General features: G+C 48.6%; 1 protein-coding gene across 6 annotated transcripts in view; it reads left to right on the forward strand.

The window, feature by feature from the left end:
• The window catches only part of NTM (neurotrimin), a 387,993-nt gene extending 368,174 nt beyond the window's left edge, over positions 1–19,819 (forward strand). Inside the window, exons 6-9 of one of the 6 annotated variants that reach the window (XM_082627736.1) lie at positions 4,014–4,165; positions 7,225–7,260; positions 12,768–12,800; positions 18,128–19,819. In XM_082627736.1, coding sequence (XP_082483862.1) covers positions 4,014–4,165; positions 7,225–7,260; positions 12,768–12,800; positions 18,128–18,228 — 322 coding nt within the window. In that variant the 3' untranslated portion in view covers positions 18,229–19,819. Of the gene's footprint in view, positions 1–3,495; positions 3,850–4,013; positions 4,166–6,521; positions 7,115–7,224; positions 7,261–12,767; positions 12,801–18,127 lie in introns of those variants that run through there. The other 5 variants (XR_014294673.1, XM_082627737.1, XM_082627738.1 and 2 more) reach the window with 5 other exon arrangements.
• Positions 19,820–24,817: the final 4,998 nt, after the last annotated feature.

Raw genomic sequence — 24,817 nt, forward strand, 5'->3', positions numbered from 1 at the left:
TGCATCAACCCCTGAACTTTGTTTAGAACCAAGTTGCTTAGTCAGAGGACCCATTGTGTATCATCATAGTCCTTCCAAGTGAGAAGCAGTACTTTTTCATTTGTAGGTACCCATTCTGGCAGCAACTTAGGTGCATTGTATGTGTCCAGCCCATTTTGTAGATGGAAGTACTGAGACAGAATGAGGAAAAGCAAACTCAGGGAGAGATAAGAAGAAATAGCTGGCTTTCCTCCTTTTTTCCAAGAATTCAGAATCAAGCAGAAGGGAATAGTATTTTCCCAATTAATAAACATGGGTATCTTTCTTTGAAATCCTGCTTCCTCTTTCTTCCTTTTTATCCTTTCCTTTACTAAGAACAAAAGTGAGACGTGAAGGTCCAGTATCAGAAAACAAAACAAAACACAAAACAAAAATCTATTGAGCTCCAGGGTAAATTCCTGAACTTTCCATGGCCCGGGCCTTCATGAAAATTAATCAGCTGCATCCTGTTTTTCTAATTCCCTATGGGACAAAAATGTGAGCAAAATGTAGAAGAAACAAAATCTTAAAATACGTGGAGAAAAGAAGATTAGCCTCTAGGCAAAAATGGCCAATGGTTAGCGTAGGAAGAGAGAGCTTGCTGCTGTGTAACGGAGAGGGGGGCTGAAGGCTTCACCCAGGAGGAAAGGGCCCGGCAGCATCACCGTGGTGGGGAGCGGCTTTCAGAGCCCCTGGCTCAGGCGCCTCTGAGTCCTCCTCTGTCTGAGTCCTCGTGGCAGTTCCTTTTCTCTCCTTTAGTAGATTCCGCTTGGTTTCCCATTTGCTGCTCGTGTATTTATTCCCCTGTGTAAATGGGAGGGGAATGGGAGACCATTGAATGCAGTTGTCTGTCCTCCTGGCACCCAGCTCTAGAAGAGCATCTCTGCCTCTGAAGTCTTGTCACTGCCTGACCTTCCTGGGCCACTCGCAGTTCACCCCCTCCAGGCAGGTCTCCCAGGGCAGATTGCACCTGCCTGGAGGAAGACCAGCTCTAAACTAGCTCACATTCCTGGTGAGCTGAGGGGATTTCTGAGGCAAATCAAAGGAGTCTATATGATGGGGCAGACAGTTTTCTCAGAATTCAGGGTAGAAATCTGTCCTAACTGTACTAGCCAATCGACACCAGCCACCACCGTGTGTGCCATCGATCAAAGGGAGAGGGAAGGGAACCCTGTCCTTAATAAGGACCACTCATCCACAGGACTCCAGCCACTGAAAAGCATTAAGAAGCTGAAGCCTGGTAGTGATGCCGAATCCGGCCTCTGCACCCCAACACTGAAGTACATCTCAGAGACAGAGTTTGAGGTGAAGTAGAAAAGAATAGCTTTATTGCCTTGCCAGGCAAAGGGGGCCACAGTGGGCTAATGCCCTCAAAACTGTGTGTCCCAATCTGGAGTGGGTAGTGAGGAGTTTTACAGTAATCTTTCAAAGAGGGCATGATCAGCTGGTGTACGTTCTTTTGACTGGCTGGTGGGGAGGTAGGTGGGACTCAGCATCAGCGACCTTTTGGTTCCAACTGCTCTGGGGACTACATGCTTGTGGGCAACACACAGGGGTTTTCAGTATCTGCAAAACAGCTGATGTGTATCCCTTGAGGGGGCACCAGGACCCTGCCTCAAGGCTGCACTACTGTTTCTTGGCTGCTCCTCCCTTGTCTCTGCAGCCCCTCCCTTCCCTGATTAGAATCTGTTTGAACCTGCCCCTTGGAATTCAGGGAAGGTCATGGAGGCTGACTGAAGTCTATTTCCTACAAACAAGAAACAGGGGACACAGAAAGGCTTTTGTGCTCAGGATCACCACCGGGTCCTGCTTGGTTTCAGCAGTGGTATGGAATGAGGAGGTGTGTGACCACACGGAGGGTCATCCCAGAAGCTGCAAGGTGCTGCTGAGTACCACTGGCCGCCCTCCTCTGCTTTTAGCTAAAGACATTTCTGAGCTGTCAAGCCGAACCTGCTCTGGGTAAGCATCTCTCCCCACTGCAGAGCTGAAATCTAGTTCACAGCTTGCTTCTGATGTGAAAGCTTCCTCCCCAGCCCAGGGATGGCATCAGAATGGCAAATGGGATCAATATGCTTGGCGAGCTCAGAGAAGCCTCCTGGCAGGTGGGCTTCAGAGTCTTCTCTGCACAGCACCCCCTGGAGGACCAGCATCTACAGAACAAGCTGGAAATAGAACAGCAGTGTCTGGCCGCACAGCCGGACACCTTATTCAATTTGGACTGTGCTCACATTTTAATGAAGTCCCTGGACTCAGGCCGGTTCACTGCCCCTCACTTAGGAGAGACAAAGGCTCACAGATGAAAATCTACAGAATGGAAAGCAAGGCAAGTTCCTTCAACCCCACTCTGACTTCCCTGGAGACAGACTGAGGCCAAAATCCTGCTCTTCTCATCACGGTGGTCATAAGCCTTGGGGAAGGAGAGAACCATCCTGTCCTCCTACAGAGACAGCACCTTCAGATAATGACAAAGCAGCTGACATCTCTGCCAAAAACGTCCTGTGGCCCAGGGACAGGCAGGAGTTTGCAGTGTCTGACTCCACAGAAATGTATTATTTCAAATAACGTTTTATCGTTTACAAAGCATTTTCTCATCATTATCCTGCTGGACTTTACTTTCTGTTTCTGCCTTGAATATTGTCTTTCTCGGTTTGATGACTCCAATACCAGCAATTTGCTCCAATTTGTGTCCCACAAGCCTGTGCCCATATGCAATCATCTTGCTATATTTTACTGTCTACACGTCCTGCTCCAGCCAGGCCCTACACAGCCAGCTGATGCTGTGACCAGTTCCCTGAGATCCTCCATTCAGAAGGATGATTTTCCCCACTAGTATTTCTCTTTCCTGTAGCATAGACTCAGCTTCTGGGCAGGGAAGTCAAATTATTTCAGGGAAAGTAAAAGGTTGGCTTAAAGCCCATTTTCTGAAATAGGGCATTCCAGAATTTTTTTAAAAGGAGAGAGCTGGTCTCATAATTTCCATGTAGACATGTAAGTTCAATAGGAATTGCTACTAACAGCCTCCAAAGATGGAGGATGTGGCCCTACCGAACTCTAACACAGTTTTCTCCTTTCCCTCTCTGTCTGCCCTGTAACGGTGTCTGTGCTTCTAATAAGCGTGCCTGGCTGTCCTCCCCACTAATTCTCTGTGGCTTTTAGTTAGTGGCCCCGGCTGTTGGTATGAGCCCTTGTGGCACACTGGACTCCATGATGGGGTGAGACATCTCAGGGAGACAGTCCTGGCCATGTAGGGCCATATTCTCAGGCATCTGTAATTTCTTCCAGGCTGAGTTGCTATAATACTCTTGACAGATCACCACTCCCAGGCCCTTCAGAGTCGCCTAACGTAAAAATGATCCCTGATTCTTTAATCTTAATCACAGCCAAAAATAAGGTATTATCTGTAGAATGCCTCAAGTTCTTAAGGGATAATTTTATCACTCAGGTGCTTGAAAAACATTGTTCTTTCAAACCCCTCAGGTTTTCCTCCTCTTTGAAGACCGAGTTTTTCATTTTCCCAGTTGTCATCATCGTCCCCATCATATGTTCATCATCACCACCATCAACATCAATTATGTCCACAATTCCGAGCACCTACCACACGAATCCTGTTGGGCTGAGTGCACACAGCTGGCACATTATATTTGTTGAAGGCACCTGCCTTCAGAGAACTTCACTGTCTTCATAGGGAGATGGATGTCTGCATTGTGCCAGGAAATGTGTCCAGGCACACACGTAAAACAGAGAAATGCAATTATACGTGTGACTGTGGCCAAGTTGTTGTGTAGTTGAATGCAAAAAAGACAAGTGATTATAGTGACGACAGAAAGGGGGCAGAGGGAAGGTCATCAATTCCAGAGTCTCTCTTCTTCCTTATGAGAAAAACAAACAAACAAACAAACAAACAAAATATATATATATATATATATATATATATATATATATATATATAAACCCGTCTCCTTTTCTCTTTTTGGTCTGTCTCTTTTTCGTCTCAGGCTGGTTGAAGGAAAGAAGGGGGTCAAAGTGGAAAACAGACCTTTCCTCTCCAAACTCATCTTCCTCAACGTCTCTGAACATGACTATGGGAACTACACGTGCGTGGCTTCCAACAAGCTGGGCCATACCAACGCCAGCATCACACTGTTTGGTGAGACGGAACCCCAGGCTGGGCAATGAGAGAGGGAGGGGCATGTGGAGGAGGGGGGCAGGAGGGAAGGGGCGAGAGTCAGGGGCGGTCAGGCAGGGGCAGGTGAGAAGGGCAAGAAAGGAGCAAGGAGGGGAGAGAGAGAGAGAGGGAAGCAGCACACGTAGGAAAGTAGACACCAGGAGTCATTCTGGACTAGGAAGAACCCTGATCTCAGAGCAAAGGATTTGAGGCTACTGAAGTGACGTTGCATTTTTCCCCTCAGTATCTTCTGAACTGACTGTGGTTATTACAGTTGGGTCCAATAGTCAAGAGCCCAGAGAGGAACATGCACTATTTCCATACTTGTTCCCTGGATGAGTGTGAAATGTTACCATTTCTGAAACTTTTTCTGGCCATTGGGACATAAGAGAAACTGCATTGTATTTATAAAAGTAGAGTCATGGGCCTTGGGATCCTGAACGCTATTACTGCTAGAGGAAGAATGAACATAGAAAACGAGTGTTTCCCGAGTTCTCCATTTGTGTCCAAGGGTGTTGTCTGAAGGGATCTGGCCAACCGAGCCCCCATCCGGACAGAAGTCCCATAATCATTCATGCATTAATTCATTCAGTCACTATTTATTGAGGACTAATGTATGCAAGGCAAACTGCTGTGCCTTCATTACATATCCAGCAACCTTACTGGTGCCAGAAACAAGGAAAGGAAGCAAGTAAACAAGCTGCCTCTTAGACCCCAATGTCTCGCACTTCTATGGGTAGAACAGCTACACTGAAGTGAGTCTGGATGCCCGAGCGTCATCCGGCATCTGTGATGCGTCCCATCCCTGGGTAGAGGCAGATTCTCCCCGCAGCCCACAGGGTTAATCTCTGGTTGCTTTGGGGGCAAATCCCTCCAGGCCCCACAAGTTCAGTTAGCTTGGAATTTTTCAAGTCTGGTCCCTCGTCCACCATGTTAACAAGCACTCTTGAATGTTACAGGGAGGGAAAGGTGAGGAAGTCAGCAGAAAATTGGCATGAACCTAAATCCTTTTTATTCTGAGGACCCCCAGATAATTCCAGAGCTTCAAGTAGCACCCCCCCACCCTGCCAAATCCTCTCCATGGCGCAGTGGACCCAGCCTGCCCTGATAGCCCACCTGTGCTGCTCCACTGTCCCATCTCGGTTTCCAAATCACATTCCATCCCCCTTTTACCCAGCATGTAAAATAAAGCCCAGGTTTATCCAGGAGGGCTGGGAAGGGGAAGCCTGCCCTTGATCCCAGAGCTGGCAGACCCGAATGGGCAGAGCTGTGATTAGAGTGACTGATGTGTCTCACGCCTCCCACACAGGGCCAGTTGTCATGGCCCCTCACATTTGTCAGCCTTTTGGCTTTTTGGCAGGTGTCTGTCTGCATGAACAGAAGGGCCATGGTTAGAAAGGGGCAGCCCCCTCCTTCCCTTGCCTTGCAAATCCAAGGTTCCCCCTGAGTTCCCTGCTCTCCACGCATAGCCCTCCTCGTTCCTAGAAACAATCTCCCTCCTCCTTTGACCTCTTTGTTCTTCCAAATCAGATGCATGAAATGGTTTTGCAATTGGCTTTATCACTGCCAATTCCCCGGCCTCTTCCCCTTAAGCGATCTAAGATGAGAAGAGGGAGAAGAAGTAAACTTTAAGAATGAAACCCTGGCATTTGTGACAAGCAATGCAGTGAAGCATGTGCCATAAAACTTCTCCCTTCCGCAGACCCGTGTTTGGCAGTTAAAACCTCTGCCCGTATCCCCACCGGTCTGTCAGCGTTCATGTCACCCTGTGTATCATTTGGGACAGTCCTACAATTGCCAGCTTTCTGGAGTACAGGGGGCTCTCTAAAAACATGTTTTAAAAATTGATAATATGGATTCAGATAAGTTTAGAAAGCCTGGGTCCAACAAAGATGAACGGGGCCCATGTGGGAATGTTCTTTAACACGGGAGGTCTCAGAGACTTTACACACTAAATCTCTAAGAGAGAGAAAAAGTTTGGAGCATTTTTCCAAATTTAATCAAGCAGAAACCAAGTTTTTAGCCTCATTTCAGAGAGCCTTTCTGAGGAGCCCATCACAGCAATGCCACCTGGGTGACGTAGTACTGCGAGCGGGCAAGATGGGCGTTTCCACCGCATTGGCTCTGCTGTGGCTGGTCCACAGAGTGCGGCCCCTAAACTATTGACACCCACTATCAGTAAGACATCTTGACAAATATAAATGTATTAGGGAGTTTCCCATGTCATTTCCTATTATCAGAAGACTCGGCTCAGAGCCATCAAGCCGACTTGAGCAGGTTGGAAAGCAGCGTTTACTTTATGCGAATATACTTTGTGATGAAGCTCATTCTCCTGTAGCATCAGAGAGCTGGCTAAATTAGCATAATTTTGCCACCAACCTGCACGTAAGCTGTACACATGACCTGACGTTGAAAAGTGAGGGATGCTGGTGCTGGAAGATTCCCATCAGGGTCAGTATCTTTGAGGTACTTAAGCCAAACAGGGCAGGGGTGGTCCTTCCTATCAGGAACCAGTAGGATTCTGAGCACCTTGTCCCTAAGGTTCCAGAGGCTGCAGGGGACCAGGAGAGTTCAGCCCCTGAGATCCTGAATCACAGAAGTTCCTGGGAGGACCTTGCTCCTGCCATGGTGCCACGAGGACCAGAAATTCCTGAACTAAGTCTTCCAAAATGAAACAGTGTGGGTGTGGATGTGACACAGGTCTCATCTGGAAAGGGACTTTGGTCCTGTGTTACCAAATCAGCACCCCAGCCCAGCACAAACCCAGAGTCCGTGCTCCCTGCGCTGGGGTGCGTACGCATGGCCAGCCCCTCACCGTCCGACCACGGCATCCTGTGTGCACGCACCCAGCCTTTCAGCATTCCTCATGCTGCATCTTGTCCTATTACCTCTGTTTTTTGTGTTTTCTTTTGTTTCTCCACCCCTCCAGAAATGTGTGTGAAAGACAGTATACAAACTATATATGGCCAATATATAGCTACTGTATATAATATATGTGTTTGTTTTCATTTTTCTCTCCTGTATATCCCCACCTGATTTAGAGCTAAGTGAGCCTACAAGCTCAACTTTGTTACAAGGTCAGTATCCCACCCACCCCTGCTGTCTGGGTTCTCTCCTCCCCACCTTCTCCCAGACCCCCCTCCCCACCCCTGCCATGCATCACCCAAGGCTCCTGTCTGTACAGGTGCTTAGTAAATGGCAGCAGAAGCAAAGGAGGTTACTGGGAGCCGATGAAACTCCAAGAACAGCCCCCTTTTCTCCGCTCACCTTGCCCACCTCCCCAGAAGGGCTGGGAGGGGAAAGGAAAGGAAATGGCACTCACTTCTCAAATCCCTGAGATCTGATGGAGGCAAAAGGCTGAACCAACAGGCAGAGAAGTCCACCCACTGAGCAGTTTTCATAACAAGAGTCCCGTTGACAGCCCAGCCATAGAAGCAGACATCCTGTGCAGGGAGATTCGGATGGTCCTGAAACTGCAGCAGCAGGGTCATGGGGAGGGTCTCCAGGAAGGAGAGGTGAGCAGGTGTACCTGCAGGATCCTCGGCAGCAGTGACCTGGAGTAGACGCCGCTGAGCTGTAGTCCAGAGCACAACTTCTGGGTGTTCTGTGCGCCTGGGCAGCTCGGGAAACATCGTTCAGACTCCATTTCCTCTTCTGTGACATAGAATTGATCTGCCTTATCTATCTGAGAGCTGTTCCAGCCTTCACATGAGAGCATGTATTAAAAAGGCTTTGAAAATCGCCAGGTGCACGTTAGATTGTTGGAGTCCAGTCTCCAGGTACAGGGACCTCCCCATGTCACAACACAGGGGTTCATGAACTCATTTCTCAAGCCCTCTCCGCATCCCCTTTCCACCTCTCCCAGTCCAAGTCCTCCCCCCATATGACACGTGCATCTCTCACCTCTTTTTACTCAGCCCTTCACATTTTCGCAAGCTCCCTAGCCTAGCAAAAGTGATTCATTTAGACTGTGACTAAACATTTGGGCAGGAGTGGGCCCAGGCTGAGTGGTAGAATCAAACGCATGCTGCGTGTGCTCTTTATGTTTTCCTCCTAAGGACCGTGCAGACCCTCAGAGAGCCCCGCAGGAAGGCAGCTGTGACAACAATGACAGGAATGTCTTTTCCCACCTTCCACCTACCCCCCGATCCTTCTCATCCCACCTGTTCATCCATTCGCATTGCACAAACAATCATTGGACGATGGCGTTAGACTTGGAAGGCGGGGGAGGGGATGGAAGAAAATGAATTATACGGGAAGCTGTTTGACATATGAGGAAGAATGCTTTTATTGTGAAATGATTCAGGGATGCATTATTCACCTTAGTGATGTAGGGCACCCTGGTGATAGACCACAAAGGGGAAAATGAAACAAAGAAATAGAAAAAAAGTGAAGTCAGTGGAAGTGTCCAGGTTCAACTTGATCCAACTTACGTTTATTGAACCCCTGGGCAAGGCATGTCCGCAGATCTCAAAGAGCGTTGGAAAAGTAGCTAAGGGCATAAATGGTAAAAGGGACGTGTGAGAGACAGGATGTAAAGCAGAAGATGCTTCACAAGGGACTTTGAGAAGTGACTCAGCTCATTCTGATCACTGAGATCTTTACTCTCAGAGGGAAAGCGACTTTTAAAACAGGGAGTGCTTGCTAAGGAGTTAGAATTCCACCGAAGGTGCCCCACCAAAGTTGCCCTCAAGGGATGGAGGGGGCACGTCCCACACTAAAGCCAACAGTAACAAAACTGATCGGAAACAAACAAATCACTACCTGATACTGAGCATGGGACCAGGAACAGAGGATCCGCCTGCTGACACAGAGCTGAGCATTCTCACCTGCTTTGCTGGCCACTGAGTCTGGGTCAGGGTCTGCATGCCAGCTCTCTACTCTGATTCTACTATGCTCCCACCCTTCACCTTCTTGTTGGGTGCAGGGCAATGGGTCCAGGCCAGAAGTTGCAGTTGGTAGAAACCTGGAACATTCCAAGACTTGGATTAATGTGGTCTTCCATGTAGCTGTTGGACTCTTGTACAGCTCAGGACTATTTTAGAGAAAACAGATCTTGCTCCTGGGATATTTCTCTCATTCATCTGTGTGTGTGTGTGTGTGTGTGCACGCATGCGTGTGTGTGTGTGTTGTTGTTTTTTCCTCCTCCTTTTCTAGCGTCCCATAGAATAGAGAGCTACCTCTTTTCTCAGGGAAATACTCCCAGGTTATGCTCCCCTCACTTCCAATGGATTTCCACAGACAAGGAACACTTGGCTTTAAGAGACATTCCAAGCTATTTTGCTACTTAATATCTGGATGGTCTAGAAAGATTCAGATAAGAGAATTTCATTCCTTCTCAGCATTTTCTGCCACCCTTGAAGTATTTCTCTGCTCCCTTTTTGCAAACACTACAGATTACATGCCCCCCCTCTCATATTAATATCTGGTGGTGCAGGACTCTTGCCGTGATAACTAAGGACTCAGGGATACACGGCCATCCCTCACTCCCTACCTCACAGGCAAATGTGCCAGGGGCTCACTGCAAACTCAGTGGCTCGGTGGCTGTTCATTTCCCATCCTCTGGTCCTTTGTCTTTTATCTCCTGGGCAAGGAGTCAGATTTGATGGTATCAGTGGGCTGGGAAAGGTTGGCTGATTAATGCCTGCGAACCTTGCAGTGACCATCAAATCATCTTATTAAAGAAGGTGGAAGTAAGTCAACTCTGTGCATCGGAAGGAAACAATTGCAGTGGCAGAGATGATCTGTTTTTCCCTACAGAGGATGAAAGATAGTTAATTAAGGGCAGCCACCCAGCAGTGAGCATTTCTATGGCACGTGTGTCTAAATACAGAAGATACCAAAAAAGATCCCTTCGTGCTGTTTCTAGAAGGTTTATTTGTCCTGTATAACTAACCATCCTGGTGTGAAACCAGCCCTGCCCCACCCACTAGAATCAGACAGCAGCCCTGTGCCCACCTAGGTACTTGGATTCAGCTGGGTTTGGTGGCAGAAAGATCACTTCATGGCTTGACCAAAGATATTAACTTGGAGGCTTGAAGGGAGCAGTTCTTTTTTTGTTGTTTTTATGTTATTTTTCTTTCATTTTTTCTTTCTTTTTTTCCCACTCTACCTGGCTTCACCTTAATACATCAACAAAAAGATCACACATTTCAGGCTAGCTCTTGGTGAGAAAAATACATGCTTAGATTTGAAGGATTGTTGTTTTTGTCGATAGCCAAGGGTTAACGCAAAGCCTCGAGCTCAGGGCTCGTACACGCTTGGAGGTTGGAAGAGGCTCATACTCCCGGAAGCTGGGCCCAGTGGTGTTAGCACCTCATGATGATAAACATGATGTAGAAACAGTTTCTCCATCTCTTCTTAGAACCAAATCACAGGGAGTGGGCTGGAGCTCAGCAGGAGGTCTCCAGTAAATATAAAGAATGCCTTGGTTACAATTCCCTCCTCACTGTGGTGAGATACATGAGTGGCAGAGGGGTTGAAACATTGCCACCTGGAAAAGCCCAAGGTTAAGTTCTAGGAAAGTCCAGAATGCGTGTCAAATAGCCCTTTACCCATGTGGACACCAAGGCATGATGACCTTGGAGATTCACCGGGAAAGGATCTGGATGGAACAACTAAGCTGAAGCTGTTTCCAGATCTTTGCCCTCATAGAAGATCACTTCTGGCTCCAGAGCACCGCAGGAGTGAGTGCTTTCACTGTATTCCTCTTCCCGATAGTTCCAACAAGCCAGACTACCAGGTAGAACCCCTCCCTGTGCCCTCCCTCTGGCAGAGTCTAAGCCAGCCCCCCATCACTCTGTGGGCTGCCCTCCCTCACACGTGCCCTACTTTGCACCCCTTGTGGTTCGGGGGTGAAAGGCCATGATGCCTTTATGCCTCCAAGCATCTCTCTGCAGACTGTCCTCCTTCCTGACAGTCACCCTCCATCCTGGTACAGGGAGGCTCAAGACAGTGGGGTCCGAATGAGACAATTGATGAAAACAGCCCCTAGTTAGCTACTAGGCTGGGGTTCAGGGCCCAGTAATCTCTCCAAGGGACTGTCCTTGCTAACCGCACAGCAGACAGCATGGACCAGCACTCCTGGCTTTTCTCTACCACCCTGACTGTACATCAGATCTTCTCTGAGTCACCCCTTTGATCCTTGATTTTAGATTCGCCCACGGAGTGGCTTCTCAGGGTTGCTAATGTCCACTTGGATCAAGATTTGCATCGTATCTCAGATGCCTTTAAAGAGTTGACTGAGAGCTTGAATGCACAGGGACATACTCGCCTGATTTTGGTCAAATGTTTTAGTCGAGTTTAGGCTGAGTTATTTCTAGGTTGTCTTTCCTTCTACATGCGAGGACCTTTGCACGGAGAACTGTATCACTTCAATGCAAAAGACTTTAATGTCATTTTCTTTTGTTCAGCTTTATTTTCCTTTATTTCAGGTATAATTGATGAGTAAAAGTATAAGATATTTAAAGTGTGCACCATGGCGATTTGATACCCATATACACTGTGGAAGGATTTCCCACCCTCTGTATCCAGGGTGAACATGTGCAGAGGCCCCCAGCTAAAGAGGGAGGTGAAAGATGAGAGGTCATCCCACTGCTGGCTGGTCAGCAGAACAGGCTCTGTGGATTGGCCTGAGAGCTTGAATTGGTGAATGAGGGTGTTTCCTGGGTCAGCCAGCAGAGAGGGGCTGGTGCCCAGCATTTCCACAGGTGGATCCTGGCAGCAGGGATGCAGGGCTTATTGCCTTAGGTTGCTCCAGAGAGAGGAAGCCCTCTGGGCCAGCTTCCTGTAGTCTGACTCATCAAGAGAGGTCAGCTATGGGGCTTCCCTGGTGGTGCAGTGGTGGAGAGTCTGCCGGCCGATGCAGGGGACACGGGTTCGTGCCCCGGTCCGGGAAGATCCCACATGCCACGAAGCAGCTGGGCCCGTGAGCCATGGCCGCTGAGCCTGCGCGTCCGGAGCCTGTGCTCTGCAACGGGAGAGGCCACAACAGTGAGAGGCCCGCGTACTGCAAAAAAAAAAAAAAAAAAGAGAGGTCAACTATCAAAGGTCTGGGCTCCTCTGGTACGTGGAAACTGGCTCCCCAGAATTTCTAACATGCACTGATAAATGCCAGTTAACTTTACATCTCAAACAGAGCTTGGCTACCTGCATTCAGATTGCTGTAGGAGGGCCTATTTGCATCAGCCAGTTTTATACTAAAGCCTGCAGACTTCAACTAATTAGAGGATAGTCTGGTGGCCAAAGAAAGAAGGTTACTCTCCAAAAAGTGTTCATTGGCTTGGGACCTCTGGCTCCACGGTACTGGCATCCCCTGTTAAGACACGGTAAGGGTGCTGGCGCTCTTTGGGTCAGGGTTCCAACGTGACCATCACTCACATCCTTACCCGGCCCCCCACTCAACCTATGGCAACTGACTTCCCAGCAAGCCAGAGGGGTGCACGTCTGGGGGCTGGGGTGTGGTCAGAACAGCATGGGCGCTGGGCTGGAAGTTCAGCCTCCTTCCCCAAAACCATCAGAGGGTAAAGTGAGTGTCTCTGGCTGCTCTCTGCCTTAACAGTGGCTTGTTTTTCATTTCTTTTAGAAGTCAAAACCACAGCTCTGACCCCTGGGAAAGGTTGGTATGCTTACTTTCCAGGCAGCTGCTGCCTTGGTGGGTTGAGGTGCACAAGACTCTTTGCCTTCTTGCAAGATGCCTTTTCTTCTGCACTAACCCCAGGAGGCAGCCCGGTGGGAACCGCCTGACCTTGGGCCGGCCCTGTGTCAATTCAGATTAACTGTCCCCAAGGACATCTGATTCTCCCTGGGTGCCTCCCCTGCAGAAGTCTAACTTGTCTTTGCTGCCAGCACTAATGAGGACTTGTCAGTGCCCAAAATAGCTCCATGTCTGGGCCCCTCTGTACCAGGCCCGCCTCTTTCCTTTCCACACGGATGCTCTAATGCAATGATCTTCTTAGACCTTGGCCTTGCATGCTGGCCTCTGCTTACCCCATTCTCTCTTTCTCTCTCTCTAACTTGGAGCTGGAAGGGAAATGGCAGGAGGGAGGGGACAGGGGAAGGAAGGGGGAGGTTCTTGGGTGAGTCACTTGGCTACAAATAAAATGCATCTTATTTGGGGCTTTCATTCCATCCAGATGTTTCCGATGGATAATTGACACTCATCACAGTTCTCCGGGACCCTAATGGTCCTGGTGATTAGTCTCTTTAGGCCTCCAGAGCTCTATAATGAGATTGAGGCAATAAAGGCATTCAACGCAGAGTGGAGGCATGGCTGGATGAAGAGCAGAGACCTCATCCGTGTGGCCAAGTCACCTGGCAGATGGGCTGGGCTGTCACTCTGGCCAGCAAGGGCTCTGAGAGAGCCTTGCTCCAGGAGCTTGGGGTCCATACCTGCCTGGACAGCAGGTCCTCCTCTCATGGCGATCTTCCTGTGCCGGTCAGCATGGGAGGGCCTGTGTGCTCCCCACCTGGACCCGTGCCCAGCGGAGCAGGTCCTGTGGCCTCACTCTCTGCTCTCTTCCTCGCTGGAGATGTGCAAGTTCCACAAAGCGACAGCTCCAAGTTAGTGGAAAGATAATTGTATTTGGAGACAGAAGTCAAGGGACCTTGGGGAAGTCACTTAAGGTCTCCGAGGTTGAGTTTCCACCTCGGGCGGGAGATAATAACCTTCATCTCCTACGTGAGGGGCTTTATGGGGCCGGAACCCCTTTCCAGTTGCAGGCCCTCCACCTGGAATTTTAACCAATATGGCTTTACTTCTGTGAATATCTTCCCTCAACCACAAGAATTTTCAGTGACTTTTATTGGAAATCGTTCGAAATAGGGGGGAAGGGTGTTCAGATGAGAAAATGGAGGTAAAGCCAAAGACAAGGTAGGAGAGAATGTTTTGCTTTGTTCTTGGTTTGGTTTGTGGGTTTATTTCCAAGTAGAATCTTAAGAAAAAGAGAAACACAGAGACAAAGTAAGCATGGACACGTAGCACAGGTCACAATGTTCTTGTTCCTTCCTTCTTTCAACAAAGGTTTATTAAATACCTGTTGGGGGCCCAGCTAGGCAGAGACCCTGCCCTTATGGAGCTCACAGAATAAGGGAAGAAATGCATCTGAGACACATAAAGATAATTTTAGGACAGGATGGTGCATATTTTAATAGTGGGATGTGTATGGTGCTGTGGAAGCAAACCAGAGTAAGTCAAGGAAGGCTGCCTGGAAGAGGTGACTGGGACCAGAACAGAACCTGGAACAAGGAGTGGGAGTGAGTCGGGTGAAGAACATTTCGGGCAGAAGGTGCAAGGAAGGGAATTAACTAAAATAGCCTGGAAGGCACACGCTCGTGTGCGCACACGTATGTGTGGTGCATGCCTGCTGGTGGGGGCAGAGCGTGAGGCTAAGGAGACAGATGGCAGGCAGACTAGGAAATGCAGTGCATGTCCTACAGAGCAGCTGGGAGGTTTTGTAAAGGCTGAAGGAATCCAATCCATCAGTGGTCTGATCAGCCTGGAGTCACAGACACATCAACCTGGAGTTGGCACAGGAGTCAACCCGAGGGGTCCAGGTGCAAGTGGCAGAGAGCTGGTGCACGTCCTCTGAGAGGATGTGAGGAGACCCCGCCTCCGGGTTTCTCTAGGGACCACCCCTGTTTCCTCCTGCAGGCAGCTGTGTCCAGGAGGGAGGCTGGGCGGGGCAAAGGGGAGGGCACTGGGAGGGGCGAGCCCAGGCTGGAAATGGTGTCCAGGGGAGTGACAGCCCCGCGGACCCACCTTGGCCAGGAGGGTGGCCGCGGAACATCACACAGGGAGGGCCCCCGGCACACCCAGCAGCCTTCTCCTTTCTTCTCTGGGAGGAGTTCTCTGACAGGGAGCCAGGGCCGCTCCCCACAGGCTCCCTGCGTGCGTCCCAGGGCACGGGCGGAGGCGGAGCAGTACAGGCGACCCAGAGCACCTGCCATGCAAGGCCATCGCCAGGTTCCCCGGGCACTTTTGCCAGCTCCCAGCCGCCACCTGCGGGGTGTTGCAGACTCCGCGGCCGGCAGACAAGGTTCCTGACTTTTCTGAGGTGGTAATCAAGCCAGGCCCCTGCTGGGCTGTCTGCCTGGCATGTGTATCCTTCATTCTCCTCCCTGGAGGAGGATGGCTGGCCGGGCAGCCCAGAGGGGTGGAAGGCGGCAGAGGCAGAGAGCATCTCTGTGCAAGAACTGATGACGACCCCCTTCTCTTACCAGGAGCTGGGACGGGAGGGCTGTGATGGGTGGGGGGGAGTGGGTTTCAAAGCTGTGTGAGCCAGTGTTCAGGAGAGAAAAGAGGTGAGAGAGGAGCCCTGTGTGAACAGACGCGTGTCTGTCCTGGCACCACGAGCCAGGCGTGCAGGATGCGTTTGGAATCGCGGAGCAGTGTGCGCCTGGGGAGGGGTGCAGCCACCCACCCTCCCATCACACTTGGAACCCAGCTGCTCCCAGGGACTCAGAACAAGCTCCCTGTCTCAGAGTTGGCCTCGGGCAGAGGCAGGGGTCTCCTGGAAGGATCCTGGAGTGGTCCAGAGAGGAAGGGCTATCTCACAGGAGAGGAACAGTTAACTCCTCCCTCTAGAAGCCCTGGGGCCGGCTTCTCTCCAGAGATTCCAAAGACTGCTGTATATATAGCAGTGATTGAATATAAAGGCTAGAGTTTCTGGTGGTGGTTTATATAGAAACATAACATTTCAGAAGATGCAACCAATTGAATGGTCAATGATAAGCAAATCGGAATGGTGCTTCGTAGGGATGCTCCTTTGTCACAGGTATCCCAGTGGACTGGCAGAAGGAGAGTGTTCAGGTTTGTGTGGCCCAGACGTTCACCTCCCTGGCGGGGAACAGAAGAGGCGTCTCTTGTCCTTCTCCTCAGGAGAACTTGCCCTGCCAAGACGTCCGGGCCTTGGGAGCACTGCTGTTGGGGAGGAAGAAAATCTCCTCTCCCCTTCTAGGCTCTTCTTGCGGGTCTAAGAATTAAATCGACATAAGACAGAATAGCAGGAGAAAGTAAAGCAAAAATTTACTAACATGTATATGGAAGAGGCCTAGGAAAAGTGGTTAACTCACCAAAATGTCCCAAACCCTCACCTTAAATACCACCTTCAGCTAAAGACAAAAGAGGATGTTGGGAGACTTCCCTGGCGGTGCAGTGGTTAAGATTCCACGCTCCCAGTGCAGAGGGCCTGGGTTCGATCCCTGGTCGGGGAATAGATCCCACATGCATGCCGCAACTAGGAGTTCGCATGCTGCAACTAAGACCTGGTGCAACCAAATAAATAAATAAATATTTTTTAAAAAAGAGGATGTTGGGGGTAGGGGCTTAGGACTTCAGAGGGAGGGGAGGCAATTCACATAGAGAAGGAAAGGCGGATGTTTGGTAGACAGTGATTTCTGGGCCAGGCAGGGAGATGGACACAGAGAGGAACATAGCTAACAGATTTTGCAGGTTCGTCCCTGTCTCCACACCCAGTTCACACTGTAGTTACCTATGGTGACAGCTCCCTTCCTGGTACAGGTCTTCTTTCTACATTCTTCAGGTAGTGAGGGGGAAGGGGATAGTTTCTTCCTAAGTCTTTTGGGCCTTGACTGCTTTCAGCTGGAAATAATCTGCATGCCAAAGAGACATTTTGGGGTGACAATTTTGCTCCCCTGCAATTTGAACCAGGCACCAGAGACACAGAGATTGGATGAACCTGGTGCATTTCAAACTCCTAACTGTTTAGCCACTGACCCAGAATCAGAGATTTGTCCCAAAGGTCTAAGGAATAAATCACAGGGACAGTGCTTCCAGGCCAGGACTTCTAGGACTTGGAATGATTCCATATGGAATCAGAAAGCCTGATTTGATGCTGATCTGCATTAGCCAGAAGTGTCTCCATGTCCAGCATCCTAGTCAGGCAAGCAGGTTCTGGCTTTATCCCTTCAACCCAGTGATGACATGGACTTGGCGGGTGGGACACCAGCTTTAAATGCCTCTGTTAAATCCACTGCAAGAGCCTTCCAGAGTAAGTCCAGTCTGAGAAGATGCCCTGCTTCATTAGGTGCCTAATTCATCCGGGCATCCAAACTTGTGTGTACTGTTCCCGAATCATAGCTCCATTTATCACGGGCGTTCATGGCCACGGGGCTGAGGGAGCCACAAAGCTTATGCTTCAAATGATAGGGAAGCTGCTGGGGAATTTTATGACCTCATAGCTTTCTTGCTTCCCGAATGTGGCTCCATGTCAAAGAGTATCTGTGTGCAGGTCAGACTGGTGTGTGCCTCTTAGGAAAAATGCCATCCATCTCCCCCACAACAGACACACACCATGGCACCTTCTGCATCCCAGTGTCCATGGAAATCTTCCCTTCCTCCTGTGTACACGGCCAAAGGCCACCTGTCCCTTTGCTTCATCCCCCCTCCACCTCAGGCGAGCAGGTTTGGACTTTTCAAGCATGTAATGCTTCAGCGAGGTCTGCTCTTACCTGATCCAGATGGGGGAGAGGCCAAGTGTGCCGCCCTGGGACCGAGTGATGGACAGAAGGGGCACCGAGGCCAGTGCAGCAGCCGCAGGGGACAGTTGGTGTGTCCAACGAGTCCTTTCCTGCATGACAGGAGGGTCACATGGATGTTTAAGGCGCGCAGTGTTCAGAGGGATTGGACGATGATGCAGACAGTGCAGGGGTCTCACTTTATTGAAGCTCTGTGTATGGTGTTGACTAATCACCCACCTTTTTCTTGAACTTACCCCTGAGCCATGGCCTCAGCATGTTCTGACAGCAGAGGAGTAGCAGGCACCTGCACACTGTAACCTGAGGTCCCTCCTGCCCGGGCGGACGCCCCATCCTGTAGCTGTGCCCTTGGGATCAAGGCTAACGCAGCCTCTGGGTATGGAGCTGGGATGCTGGATGCTCCCAGTGGGAGGGGCCAGGCTCACGACAGGTGTGTTCTGTCTGCAGGCCCGGGCGCCATCAGCGAAGTGAGCAATGGAACGTCAAGGAGGGCTGGCTGCGCTTGGCTGCTGCCTCTTCTGGTTTTGCACCTACTCCTCAAATTTTGATGTGAGTGCTACTTTCCCCGCCGGGGAGAAGCTGCCGTCACCACCACCACCAACACATCAGCCGCGGCGAGCAAGAGCAACGCAAGCATCCCCGTTCTAAAGCAGATACAACCCCATGAAATTCAGAGCCTAAGGGGACACAAATTCGAGGGAGGGGAACAGAGAATACTTTGGGAAAACAGGTTGAACAAGGACATTGGAAATCGCCTTGCAGATACGTAGGTACAGCTGAGTTTTCTTTCTTTTTCCAAATGGGAAGAATGCACGCGGCTTTGGACCCACCCGCAAGCTGCATGGCGTGACCTCCGTCACCAGTCGGGCAAGGGCTCAGCCGCTTTGCCCACCACAGTGCCCCCCCCCAAGGAAAGTTCTGGAGTCGGCCACCCCAGATTCAATCAGTCAGTAGAGAAGAACTCAGAGGGAGGCTTGCAGGCCCATTCCTGAACTGTGTCCCTATTGTGTGTGTGATGAAACGCAGCAACAAAAAGATAAATAAAAAGGAAAACTAAACAAGACAGCCTGTCAGCTACAATAATCCCACAATCAACAGTCACAAAAGAGATTGTTAAACTTTTGTTTTGTTTTGTTTTCATTTTACTACATGGACATCATAGATAACAAGGGATTCTGATTCATTATTAATTTTATTAATTATATTTTCTGATATGAGTCTAAAACTTAGTGCAAAAACAAGACAAAACTAAAAAAGTACTCAAGTGAAAGGGGTGAAGAGAAGTAAGTTTGTTAAATGTTAAACATGAATAGTATACTTCTTACCTAGGTTTACAACTGGTGGACAATACACCAGGCATTAGCCACCTGGTGAGGATTTGGCAACTCCACCAAAAAATAAAAATAAAAATCCACACATACAATTTAACCAACATCTCCACCAGAACTACAGATTTCTTCTTATTCTGGCATTTATTGCAGACAATGCTACACTTCCACATGCTGTTTAGAAACGGAAGGGTGACCTGCACCATATCTTGAGTTTGCTGGCGATGCTTCTTTTGATGACATATATTATACAGTATATATATACATATATTTTTTTTTGTTAGGGTTCTAGCTATTTTCTTTCTCAGCAGGGTCCTTTCTCAGACATTACTGCATGCTGTATATGGCGTTAGCTGTGTGTTGCTCTTCTAAAAGATGACAGAGTTTACTGGTAATTGTGTAATCAGCTCCTGCTTTTTTATTTTCTTGGGTTATTCACATGTCAGAGACATTTCTAAAAAGTGAAAAGAGAAAGAAAACACTAACACAAGGCACAGCATCTTTTCCAGGGGCCGCTCTCGGAGGCGAGGGCTAATGCGGGGGGCCTGGCTTCTCCATCATGCCTCAGGCACGGATGGACAGCAAGCAGCCGGACCAACTCGGCAGTCAGTAACCACTCGCTTTAGCCCATTATGGGAATCTCTGATGCCTCTGTGACCACTGGAGAATAGAATCCTCTTGGTTTATTTTATTTAATTTCCCACCTTTGTGTGCGTGTGTATGAAAGAGAAGAAAATGCAGTTTTTAGGTAAACTTTTCTTCCTCCCCCGAAGTCTGGGAACCAGAGGAGCCTCGGGGAGGGGTCGTGATGTGATGAGGGCAGGTGGGATTAGGGGCTGGGGGAGGGAGGGGTTGTCTCTGACTTGACATTAAAAAGTGTTCCATGTCCCTCTTTACCTGGTGTGGTACCTCATTCTCAAGTGGCGGGGGAGGGGAGCAGAGCCTACCTGGCTCAGGTGTGAAGGAGTGGAGGGGGTTGGGCTCTGGGTTCAGGCTACTGCTCTGTGGACCCCTCGTGGGTGGAGTGGGGCCCCCTGTGGAGCGGGCTCTGACGACAGGCAGGGCTTCGGGAAAGCACCTTCTCCTCCATCAGAAGCACGGGAGGCGGGCCTCGTGGTGACCGCACCTCCACTGCCTCCAGGAGGTCCTGCTGTGGCCACACACCTCCCCTCATAACCTGGGCAGATGGCAAGTCCAGTTAGGGGATGGATTTCACATGTGATTATTTCTGGAAGGCATTAGAGTGCAGCCATAGCCCCAAAAGTCCCTGTGGGTGAGTACTGATGAATCCCCAGTCCCATCCACCAGTGTTTGGGGGACTCTCTTCCATCCAAGCCAGTCCCCCAAACCTTGCCTCTAACTACAAATTAGGAGAAAAGGTACAGTTTAATGCAGAATAGTTTTCAAATAATTCTAACCTGTGCTGATTGATTCTGGGAATTAAATAAGTAGCTGAAGCTTCACCGAGAGGCAGAAATGAGGTCAGAGCCGAATCACCCAGGGATTACCGTGCTTGTGTCCATGGGGGCCAGTTCCACCTGAGAGGAGTAGGAAGTGTTTGGAAAGCAGTGGTTTAATTTTCAGCTGCTTCTGGCAGCACTGGGAAAATCTAGTTGACTTCATGTTTCTTTTTATTTTATACATTCTTTGTTTAATTATTTTCCATATGGTTTATCACAGGATACTGGATATAGTTCCCTGTGCTATATGGTAGGACCTTGTTGTTTATCCATTGTGTATGTAATACTTTGCATCTACCAACCCCAAACTCCCAGTCCATCCCTCTCCCTCCCCCCACCCTCTTTGTGTTTCTTTGTGCCCTTCTGCCCACACCACCAGGTGCAGATTCTCCGGCTTCTTCCTGGCAGCGTGAACTGGAATAGTCGGACCAAGCCTCGCAGATCCGGGCTGCACTGGAGTCATTTCTTCCTTGTCTCAGACCTGCTAAAGGCAAGGGGCTCTGGGTCTCCTTTGAATAAAAGTGGGTGAGATTTACTAGCTTTCCTGTGACTGGAACTTCTGTAGACATGGACCAGAGGAATTCCATGCAGATCTTGGGTCACAGGAATAGAGGGAATAGAGTGGGAAAAACACAGGGAATTTCCATACTTCTACACTTGAGCCCAGAACCCCTCTGAATAAAATGCACCAGGGCATCTGCAGACAGAGCCTTCCTGGATTTTGTCAGGACAAGAGCACAGAGTGACAGATAACCTCCATGTGATTCAGAGCTTTCTCATTCAGGTTTACTAAGCATGGTTTAGTTCACCCGTCAGCATCCTCGCAGGAAGGACGGGTCTGTCCTGACCAACTGTGACATTGATGAGGAAGACTTCCTTTCACCTTTCACCTGTGCCAGTTCCATAGCCCTTCTTGTCTTGAGGCTCTTTGGAGCTCTGGTCATTCACTAGCACGGTTCTGGTAGAACCAGTTTTGTCGTGACTGCTGGCTCAGCAGGTAGGAGAACTCCCTGCCCTGCCTCTGCAGAGGTTTCTTCTCCTCTTCTGTTTAGTGCAACACAGAAGCCCTGATCTGCTGAATTTCAGTCTCTAAAGTGTGCCCATGACTTCAACCAGACTCAGAGTTCAATCCAGGAGGACATGGCTTTGATAGGCACTCATAGAGGTGATTTCTAGGCGTCTCTTCTCAGGAAACGAGCTTGGCAACACAGTGCTCACTAGAGCGAGGAAAGAAAGCATCCTGAATAGTGTGTGCAGTTGTTTTTCATGGACAGGTGCTAATGGATGACCATTACTATGGGCCAGACTGGATTTCAAACATACTGGACCCCTTGGGTCCAGTCAAGTCACAGTCATACTTTAGGATTCAGCCACTACCTTTAACCTTAGGCTGTCCTCTGGGGAAACCGTGCTTGAGGTTTTGCAGATTTTATCCCATAGTAGTGTGTGTGTTGGGGGGAGTACTAGTGGAGAGGTTCAAGCCCTAACCACACACTCCCAGAGAATCCCATTCATCTTCTTTCAACAGAGTATCTGTCCTTTCCCACGAGTGCAGCTGTTCTCAAGTTCCTACCATTAAATCTTTCCTCATCTACTCTTCTGCACAATCGGTTCAGATGTCTAACTTGCAGCGCTGTAGTACTTGTCCAAGGACCGCCTTCTGATGAGTGGGCCTCGCAGAACGGGAGCTATCTTTGCCATCGGTGATCCACAAATGTTCGCTTCTGTCACTGTGGATGGTGATAATGACGGTGATGATGGACAGTTCTTGTCCTTCACGCTGGAGGGAAGTTAGCAAATGAATCGACACTGGACTCTGATGGAGGCTCCACACATTTCACTGGGCTGACCCCATCTTTATCTTATACCTCTGGACCGTGAGTTTGGAAGGGAAAGCAGGCACACTAATCAATCACAGGATGGTCCCTCTAATGTGTGGGTTTGTTTGATAAAAAAATATATCATCTGGGAACAGTAAAACACCCACTTTTTTTTTTATTCTTACGATGGTAAACATTTGAGGTACTTATCATTAGAGGAGAAAAATCTGTGCAGAAGGAGAGAGGTGGCCAAGTGACAGCACTGACCCAGGAGCCTGCAGGCTCTCCTGCTACTACTGACCAAATACATGTGCACCTGACAGTCACCAGACAAACAGCTAAGAACTGAGATTGTATCTATTGAATAATTCCTCTTTCAAACATTTAAAAATTTTTTTATTGTAAACCAAATCCAGGAACTAATTTGGTTGGGAGCTTGCTCTTTGGTGCTTGAGAGGATGGAGGCGTCTCATTTGTCATCCCATAACTGCCGAGTCAGGCCATCCTAAAACATCAGTGCTCACCCCCTCGGCTCTTAATTCAGGAGGTATTTCCATGAGTGCCCAACTCCGTCTTCCTCCAAGACAAGACGTGCAAATTAGCGTCCCCATGACGTGTGAGCAACAGACATCTCTGAGGTCTCTGCACCTTCATCCTCACACTCCTCCTTCCCACAACCCCAGCTTCTCCCATCGCTTCCATATCATGGCTTTCAGTAGAAAAGACTCCTTAATTCCTGAGCTTAAGTTAAGGTTACTTCTTACAATGTGTGTGTCTGATGCATTTTGGGGGCATGATCCCTTATGCAGGAGGCTTCGTTTGGCTTTAGTTGTTTGAATGTTGACTTTACACCCATGCAAGCCTCCAGATAACCTAGATATGTGTGCTTCTGGCATATTGTGAAGGTATGTGAGTTGATTTCCATCCTTTAGGGCTCGTTAGCATTATTCAAAAATGAATTATCCCTCGGTTGGAATATCTATTTGATTAGAACGTCCTAGAAATATACTTTGGCTATGGCCATAGCACTTACCTGGCTTCCAGTGAATCTGGTTTTTGGAATTTCTGAGTATCAGTGCAATATTTTGGAAAAGGAACAGAATTGCTAATCAGTAGGAAAAGGTTTTTGTTCACATTCTTCTACTAGCTAGTAGGGTTCCTTTTCCTTATCTTTTGTGTAAGATGTTATAATGGAAAATTACTAATCTTTTTTCTATTTTAAAAATTAAATAATCAAGTAATTTCAAATTTTAATAAGATTTCTGCAAGAAAAATTTTGGAAAGCTGCATTTTTTTTTTTACAAATGGCAATTAAAGGTGTGAATCTGAACAAGTTTTACAGCCAGTGCATTGTCTTTGTGTCCAGAAAGGCTCATAGGAAGGGAAAACATGTCATCATAGCTGCCAGTTCTGCAGATTTTTGAAGTGGCTCCTTGAGGAGTACTTAAGGTGTGGACACCATAGCTGTTGGAAGGGAATGTTTTCTAATAAAAGACAGTAGCTTTTTCTGGAACGAGAAATGATGTTAGCCCCAAGCTGCTGTTCAGTTTTGTTCTCTATAAGACACAAGGAAAACAAGGGGGAATAAACTGCCATATATCTTAAAGTCTGTGGAAGGAAAATATATTGGCACTAGACAAAAGTTTCAGAGTTCCCATTAAGTGTTTGTGTGTGTGTGTGTGTGTGCACATGCACGTGTGGTATTTACTATAATTACTTAATTCTTCAAAACAGATGACACCTGTTATTCCCAAGATTCATCTTTAAAATAACAAGAAATAGCAATGAAAAGAGGGGTCTCCAGGTAAGGTTTTTAATGATCATATCACATCATCCTGACACGTGTTCAGCTCAAGTGCCCAGAAACGTTTGTGCGGATCTCATTTGATGTATTTTTGTATTGTTTGTTCAATTCTCAGTTCACCGAGTCCCCCATACCTTTCATTCTACCCCCTAGATTCTGTGCTTCAATTTTAAATCCTCGGTGAAGAGCAGGAAGATGTACGAGTCAGTGGGCAAAGCTCAGACCAAGCTTCATTCACTTGCAGAGTTGATGGGAGATCCAGGTGGAGCTATCAGCCACACCTCCTGCAGGACAGCACGAGACATGTAACGCATGTGTGGCCAAGGGGCCCTTGCCTTCCCTTGGAAGGATGAGGGAGACAGAGAAGGAAAGTGAAACAAATGCTCTGTCATGTCACCGATTCCAGCCATCGCTATGTCATTCTCCTCACTCGCGACCATGGTTCTTCTCATTCGTACTTGACCATTCAGAAAGGGAGACAGACAGGAACTAAGACGTATAGCAATAGATGCTCCATGTAAAATACAAAATTCTTTTCTCTAAGTGTCCGTGGAGTTTAAAAAGCAAGAATAATGCAAATGAGAAGATAAAATTGAGAAGAAATCCAAAAAGACTAAACTTATTCTTTAGGTACCTGGGAGGAGGTCTACCTGTACAGATGTCAAATGTGTTCCATGCTGCTGACCATAAGTCCTGAAGTGGCAGAGGCGAGGCCCCGCCTCCCT

The sequence above is a fragment of the Mesoplodon mirus genome (assembly GCF_964341445.2).
Source record: "Mesoplodon mirus genome assembly, chromosome: 7".
NCBI lineage: Eukaryota > Metazoa > Chordata > Mammalia > Artiodactyla > Ziphiidae > Mesoplodon > Mesoplodon mirus.